Raw genomic sequence first — 8,429 nt, forward strand, 5'->3', positions numbered from 1 at the left:
GGGGGGGGGGGGGGGGAAGGGAAATCAACCACAGGCAGTGTCTTGTTCTATGACAGACTGATAAAAACCAAACAAATAATCCGAAGTCACTTAAGTTGAAGTGTCTAGAGAAAAAATATGCTCTGGTTTGTCAACCAGTCTCTAAGTGGCATTAACAGGATCTGACAATTCTTCAGCTGAAGATGAAGATAAGCAAAACTATTAATTACAATAGGTTTCCTTGCTAGTTATCCTGTCTGCAGATTCATTTCTTCTCATTTACTGAGGCTCTGAAGATGTAAACTGATGGCACTTGTGCTGCAAACTGCATTGCTAGTTGCTGCACAGAGAGAAGCAATGGTAGGAAGAATAAACATTAAAGATAGTCAGGAGATACAGCCCATGAAGGGCCTGGGAGTAAATAAGGGCTTGTCTTGACATGGAAATGTGCCCCACAGTTATACTAGTAAAGCTCCTGAAACTAATACAAAATAATCGATGTTTACCCAACACACAACAGAAATAGATTTCCAGGAACACACTGAAAATAGAGGTTGGATGTGTTGACTTGACTCCTGCCCCAGTGCAGTTTGTTTACACAGGAGATGGACAAGTTTCTCAACTTGTATCTTTTAAGAGTTCATGTACAAAACTTTAAACCTGCCCAAACTCCTGAGTGGCAGTAAATTTTTACATTTCCATTTGATACTTGTACAGAGCCTTTACATACCATGTGGAAAGGGTTTAAAACAGGGTTATATTAACAAACTGTGGGTACAGTTTTCTTTAAAAATGCCTTGTCATGCTGAAGCCCCAAAATGCAGCTGTTATTCTCAGGATTTCAGGGTGAATGACAGCAAAGGAAAAAAGGCCCTGCCTGGCAAGCACTGCTTCCTTGTGATGTATAGCTTAAACCAGAGGTGTCAAACATACCGTCTTGTAGGCTGGATCTGGCTTGGAGGTGGGTGATCCTGCCCACAGGGATTCTTGCAGGCTGGACAACCCACCTCCATAGGCCAGATGCCAGAGCAGCAGTGATGATAATCTTGGGGGCTGCTGGAGCTGCTGTTTCAGTGCAGCTCCAAAACCTCAGAAGTTACCACTACTTGTTTCCTCCCCACCAAAAATCAGGTGTTTTAGTTGCTCTTGGTGACTAAAATGGACTACAGGGGTAAAGGGGGTGGAGCGGTGGGGGGGCAGCAGCAACTTTAACTCCGTGTTTGTTGGAGCTGTCCTGAAACAGCAGCTCTGACAACCGCAGGATCAACGCTGCCACTCATCAGGTCATTTGGCCCATAGGAAGTCCCATAGTTTGGATTTGGCCTATGGAGCCAAATAAGTTTGGCACCCCTGCCTTACACCAACTTTATTTTTTTTAACACAACATGGTGATTATTAAAAAAAATCAAAGCCCACCCTAGTTTGGCAACAATGTTGGCAAGTATCTGAAAATATTCTCATTACAGTATATAAAAAAAGGAAAATCCTTAACCCTGATTTTGGACCCAAAAACTGAAAGTCACCCCAAAGACAAAATTTAACAAAATATTGACAAAAAGAAGCCCTACTTGTGTCACATACAAAGCTAAGTAAAAAAAAGGCCACTGTTATTATAAGTAAGAATGTCTACATAACCAAGCTAAAATTGGTATGGATACACATTAATACCTATATCAACATTTTAATGCCAGTAAATTTCCCTGTATTAGGCAAAACTCAAGGGACTCAGCCTCTTGCTGCTAAGAGAATGAAATCTAGGATGCTGTAATCATTACTGTAAAACCCAAGTATGAAACCAAGATACTATATGAAGGCTAGTTCTGATTGGCTTATCTGAGGTGATGCCTCAATCTGCAAGTTAATCAACTTTCTACTGGAGGAGGACTTCTGCATGACTGTCACCAAGTGAGATCCAGGCACCTTGGGGCAAATTTCAGAAGTGTTTATTACTGACACTTGGTGCTAATTTTGAGGATAACTCTGCACCCAGCAGCAATCACTGAGTACAATGAGACTTGCTAGAGTTTGTCTGAAAATCTGGTCCCTTGACTTCAAACAGATAAAGGCCTGAAAGTGTCAGTAACTCAATGACACGGAAATAACTGTATGCCAACTGTCCAAATACCATCTTGCAGAGACACAGCAAGACCCTGCTGTATCAAGGAGGAGAAATCACCTTGCTTTCAAGCATCTAACATTCTCCTTGGCCCTCAACCGTTTCATATTGGTCATGCTTCTCAACAGAAGTTTCAAGCAAAAGCATTCAATAATGGCACTTGCTATGAGATGCTCTCAGTTCCATACATTAAGCAGATTAAGAAAGCAATTACAGCATTTTGAGTCACTTGCCATATTGAGCATACTGGAAAATGGAAATTTCCACTAGAACTGGAATTGCCAGTGATCCAGCCATTCTTACTTTACAATGTTCCATGAAAAACCCATGCCAACCCCAAGGCTTGTGGTTTTACTGGATCGCTCCCTTCTACAGCAACACCTCTGTTATCTGTCATCCCCCTGGAATGGGGGATGCCAGATAACAAAATATGCCAGTTAATTGAATGGCCCAGGCCACCACTTCTCCCGCTGCGTCTGGGGCATCCCGCTACCCCTCCTGCGGGGTCTGCGGGACAGGGAGGTGGGCCACACAGGCTGCTTTGCCCCAGGCCGCGGGGGCTCAGCAGCACAGGCTGCTTTGCCCCGGGCTGCGGGGGCTTGGAGAAACCGGAAGTGCCATGGTGGGCACTTCCAGTTTCACATTATCTTACAAGCCAGCATGCTGGTTAATTGAGCAGGCCAGCTTGCAAGATGTTGGTTAACAGAACTTTTACTGTACTTAGGTTTCTGTTACAAAAGATGCCTATTACTTTTTTAAAGAAGTTTTCATGTCTCCACTGCCCACAGCAGGCTTCTGAAACTCTGCAGGAAGAAAGGCTGCAGACTTTTAAGCGCAAGTTTTGCTTGTCATATGAAATTCTATTTAGATGTACCTAAACTCTAAACTTGAAAGTACCATTTCCTTTCTATTGCTTGCAATACTCAAAAAACCTGTGTGTGTCAAAGTGGCAACAGGCTAAGCCCAAACACCACAATAGCACCAGGAGCACAAGCTATACTGGAAACACTTGGAACTGCTGGGGAACCCTGAGAAAAAAGGCAAATGAGGCAAGCTGGATTAGGCTTCACCTTTGACCACCCCTACCACATATCATATCTTTCCCTCCAAGGGCAGGTGCTCCCTAATTCCTGGAGGAGTAACCTCTGCATACCCAATACATTCAGTCACCCTGAGGGCACGAACCCCACAACTCCTGGAAAAGAGTGAGGAAGGACCCATGTCTGGGCTCCGCACAACCACTCCTATGGCATACATGCCCCTGTATTCTTGGTACAATTCACCTCCAGCAGGCTTTGCTTTGCAAATTTGCTGCCCAGCAGGGGGACAGTTTCTGAGCTTCCTTGAAGTCCATTTACTATTGTTTCTTTTGACTTAATCCACTTGTTTCAAGCTTTTTTCTTCCAAATTCCAGGAGGACAGTTTTATTATTACAACCCCAAATGGCTTCAGGTTTCCTGCATGCTAACTTACCTTCTCTCCACTAGAGTAGAAGAAATAACGCAATCGGACAATGTTACAGTGATCCAACTTTCTCATGATCTGGAGCTCTCGGTTCTGAAAGACAAAAAGGAGGAGATTAGGAATTTTTTCCACAGGCTTTCCAGTGGAGGAATGTTACATACATCCTAAAGCAGCAATTCCTGAGCTATGAGTTATAGGGCCTCCCACCAGCAGCTCATGGCCATAAAATATTTGGCTTTCCACAGGCAAGTGTTTCTTCAGATGAGCAGGGAAGCCAAGAAGTGATGATGGCCACAAAAAGTTACTTCCTCAGGATCATTGCCCAAGGGCCAGAAAATATTGAGGTATACTACCTATTAGATAAAAGCTCATAAAAGACATGGATTCAGAGATGCATTGGACTGGGAAAGGAGAAGAGGAAAAAAAGTTGGGAGTCGAAGTCAGTAGCCCCTTTGCCATAAAAACTGTACATGGATTATGTTTGAGTGACATAATCATGATACATTGACAAAGCTGTGACTGTCCAAGAAAGATCTTTTATTGATCCAACTGCATGGTCAGACAAGCTTCTGAATGCAGGTGACCCAAAGATGAATACACTGCATTCAAAAGCTTAAGTCTATCCCAATCATGCACTTGGTTCAGTAAACATATCACTCACAAAATTCCTTGCCTCCCTCATGTGGATTAGTTTTGCAGATGTTGCTCCTCACTTCACTTCCTTTAGTTGCTTAAACCAATATATTAATCTGTCCGCCGAATACCTTTCTCCCTTGAACCAGAAAAGGGGAAACTTCAAGCTAGTGATGCTCAAGGCTTTGGCCCTGTGGACCAGATGAATGACATAGGACCAGTTTATGTGCTACATCAGGCCCGCACCACCCTGCACACAAAGCTACAGACTCATGGAGAGTCCCATGGGCTGGATGACAGCGCTGGGAAACAGATCTGGCCCACAAGCCAGGGGTTGAGCACCTGAGGTCTAAGGGGCATACAGCTAGCAACTTGGGCAATCAGGAAACTGCCCAATTTGCAGGATGGTTAATCCTTTTCTACCCCAGCTCAGCCACTGTTAGTGCCCTAAAACTGACAGAGACCTGGTGATTTTAAGTATGCCCCTACAGGCAAGGTACTTTGAAAAACAGTATCATCAATCTTAATGAAGTGTGAACAGCTGGACACAGGTTAAGAGCTGGCTCTGAGTAACCAAGCCAGGAACACTTGAAAAAAAGGGTAAGAAGCTGCTAGCAGGATGCTTCCACATGAATGGTTCAATCAGCTTAGCTGTGCCACTTAAATCACTAGGATTTGGCAAATGGCTACGGCTATCTGCATTATTTAAATTTCTACCCCTCTTATCCACAAGTAGTTTTGGTGATTTATAGTTTATTATTAAACATGGAGGCTAACAATAATCAAGTTGGCTCTCAACCACCCAGGGTACTGCTGAAAGGAGAGGCCACAAAATGGCATCATCAAACTTGGGACTTAATTTTCAGCTAGTTTCTTTTAAATCTCAAATAGGATGTGACAACGGCTTTTGTCTGAACAAAGCCAAAGCTTTAAATTCTTTGTACAGTAGAATGGCAGTGGTTTCATAGTCAAAATGGCAATGGAGTTTTGGAAGGAATTTTTAAAATGTAAATATGGCAACAAAAACAACCTGACTTGAATTTTCCAGGTTGGTTTGGTGCCAACTGGAGAGATTCACTTAACTCACCAAATATGGTAATTTAAAAAATGGTATCAGGGTGTCACATTTCTTTAGATTGTTTTTAACAAAAAAATTCAGAGTTCAGAGGAGCAGGGTCTTTTGCATCACTGTTTGCTGTAGACAAGTTAAATAGGACAATATCACTCAAACAGCTACCCTCTCTTTGTCTAGCTACTACTGCGTAAGTAAATTGAATTGGTAACTTGAACCAGTTACCTGTTTAGCCTAATACTCAGTTCCTGGCATGGCCTAGGACAACAGTTCCCAAACTATGGTATGCATATCCTTGTGTTATGCAAGACATCTCTGGGGGGTATATGCAGGAGAAATTGTGTGAATGGTGGATTTAATTTTCATTAAAATAATTGTCATTTAAAGGGTTAAAGTATGCTGGTGGGGATATGCAGGCAGCTGATGAATCTGGAAAAGGGTATAAAATAAGAAAGTTTGGGAACCTCCGATTTAGGAAATCTGAAGTTATAATTTCACCTTGGCAAACAACTTTAAACTTGATGTTGGCACAACTGGAAAAACTCTTCGTTTCACTTTGCAATGTAAATTATTTTATATCCCATCTGCAATCAATCTGAAGTGCATAATATAAAATATATTTATTTAGCCCCACAGACATGCATTAGGTCATGCCAAATACCTACAGTCCCTCCCTCAGTTTAAAAGGCTGGCAAGAATGGGGGAGGAGAGTAGGGAAATAGACTATGGCAGTGGTTCCCCAACCTTTTTGGACTCTAGGCACCTCCTTAAAACAGAGGCTGGGCAATAGGGGTGAAGGATCATCCAGGTAGGGACAGGCCTGAGCCTAGCTTATCCTCATACCAGACTTATCTCATACCTCTGGCACCCTTCAAAAGATCTAGTGGCACCCCAGCATCCTGGTTGAGAATCACTGGACTAGAGCCTCAGCATGTTTAACACCAGGCAGATAATCTTTTTGTTCTGGGGTGTTTACAAAACAAAACAAAATTGGATGGAGGGCTGAAGTAGAGATAAAGGTATAGCACACAAGCAAATGACCATGGCTTTGTTAACTGCATTGCGTCACATCACTGGTGCCCCTCCGTCTCCTCTCTGCATCCCTCTGCTTCTGTCTGCCTAAACTAAACTAATTAATCTGTGGAAGGAGACAGCAGAGTGTAGCTGCTGCTTTGAAAGTAAAAGATGTTTAACCTTTTTATGGAAGACTCATCTCTCTGATGTTACACCTAATGCTAGCTCTGTATATGCATCTAATTTTGAACACCCTCCTCACCCTATGAAAGCCAGAATTCAACTGACGTACCTCAAAGTAGCACGCAGTGTTTTATCCTGCAAGAAAATTATTTTTCTAGCAAACAGAAAAGTAGGCAAACAAGAAAAATAGGATTGGAAGCTGTGGAGAAGGGAGGGTTAAAGCATTCAGAAAATTTCAATTTGTCAGTTATTTTCCTAATTATTTTGCCTTGTCACGTGACCCAAATTGCTTGGTATAGAAACTGTGAACTTGTCCTGCTAACACTCTAATCTCTGACTAACTTCAGAAAAATTCAGGAGGGGAAGAATTTAGTCATGAGATGATTTCACACACTACGGTGCACATGGTGAATGCCTAATATAGGAAGCTTACTAAACCAGAGGACCTTTGGTTTCTGAAGGTGGGGGCAGGGAAGGAACAAGGCAGAAAGCAGGTGTGGAGCAGGTATCTGAATGAGAGCTGACTTCCTCAATACCTTTCTAGGGCACCGCATATCTAGCATGGATAAGTGAAAAGTGCCTTGTGTAGAAGAGGTAAAGGAGCTCAAATCTTCACCACTTATTCACATTTCAAATAACCTCTATTAAAATTGACAAAAAGGAACCAATACATTACTTGCTATGTGGTGTTTGAGGGGCAAATTCATTCATTCCTCCTTCCAGCAGACTGCACTTATAAACCATTTCTCTTTCCACATCAAGCATTAATCATCTGGAATCAATTGTTAGCCATTACAGGCCTAGGTCACATTTGAACCAGACCTAAGTGCGCATGGCTCCATGTCCCATCATTAACTACGAAGACATCTCTGATGACTGGAGTGTCTAATACTTTGTGACGGGCTTTCAGGTGTTCACACTCCCTATGAAGGATTAGACAGGGAGTTGGATGTCTGGAAATTCAGAGCTAAAACATTAAGCTCTGCCAGCGATTCACTGCATGACCCAGAGCAAATAATTTCTGTCATCTTTCTCCCAGCAGAAATGTGGATAATGGTACTTTTACTTCAGTGCTATAGTGGATATTAATCAGTGTTTGCACACAGTTTTCAACTTGATAACACCCTGCAAGTACCGCTATTCTTTCAGCAGTCTCTTTACTAGCCTCTTTATATACATGCATATTCTAAGCCATGAACAACATGTGCTCCTGGCAGCTGTGGGGGGCACAGCAGGAGCACAGCGGCAGTAAGTGGTAAGTGGCAGTAAGGGTGGGGGGTGGCGAGCAGCAACCAGGGGTCAGAGACCACCCACAGGTGCTGCCAGCTGCAGCAGTGGTGGCAATCACAGACCACCCACAGACACCACCAGCAATGTCAGCAGCAAGGTGGTAAGCGGGAACCACCCACAGGCGCCACTGATAGTGTCAGCAGCACCTTTTTGTAGGGGGTGCACTGCCAAGCTCAGGGGTGCATGTGGATCTGTGTTCATCCCTTACGCGTCACCCCTGTTCTAAACTCAGGCTCCTTCTCATTCTTTGGGTGCACGTGGCTGATCATTATGTAACCCACTAGAAATCTGGTTATCTTACTCTAAGTTGGGGTATTTATAGACGTGTTCCAAGCAGGGTGGGGGGGCGGAAAGGGGTCGTGCTGTGCTAATTAAAAGTGTCCAAGCATCACATGCATCAGCATGCCCACACTGGAAAAAATGGTGGCAGGGCACTTTGAACTAAAGTTCATTCAATAAGCTTTAGTTCAAAGTGCCCCGCTGCCATTTTTCAGCATGGGGACGCTGATGCATGTGATGCTGGAAGCTGCTGGAGTGTGGCAATTTCCATGCTTCAATAGAATTGGTCGAGTCTGCTCTGATCCACTGGATTTACAGCATGTTAGAACAGCCTCCCTGCAAGTGCCCTTGGTCCTTAAGTTTTATTACACTTTGTTATCCCATCCCAGGGCAAACACA

The 8,429-nt window shown here is 43.4% G+C and overlaps 1 protein-coding gene across 1 annotated transcript in view; it reads right to left on the minus strand.

Moving 5' to 3' along the window:
- GSK3B (glycogen synthase kinase 3 beta) overlaps positions 1–8,429 on the minus strand; it is a 248,043-nt gene that overhangs the window by 159,950 nt on the left and 79,664 nt on the right. Inside the window, exon 2 of the mRNA XM_019526670.1 lies at positions 3,569–3,652. Within this exon, the coding sequence (XP_019382215.1) occupies positions 3,569–3,652 (84 nt within the window). The remainder of the gene's footprint in view (positions 1–3,568; positions 3,653–8,429) is intronic.

Source organism: Gavialis gangeticus, unplaced genomic scaffold (assembly GCF_001723915.1).
Source record: "Gavialis gangeticus isolate Ggan-Ray unplaced genomic scaffold, GavGan_comp1, whole genome shotgun sequence".
NCBI lineage: Eukaryota > Metazoa > Chordata > Crocodylia > Gavialidae > Gavialis > Gavialis gangeticus.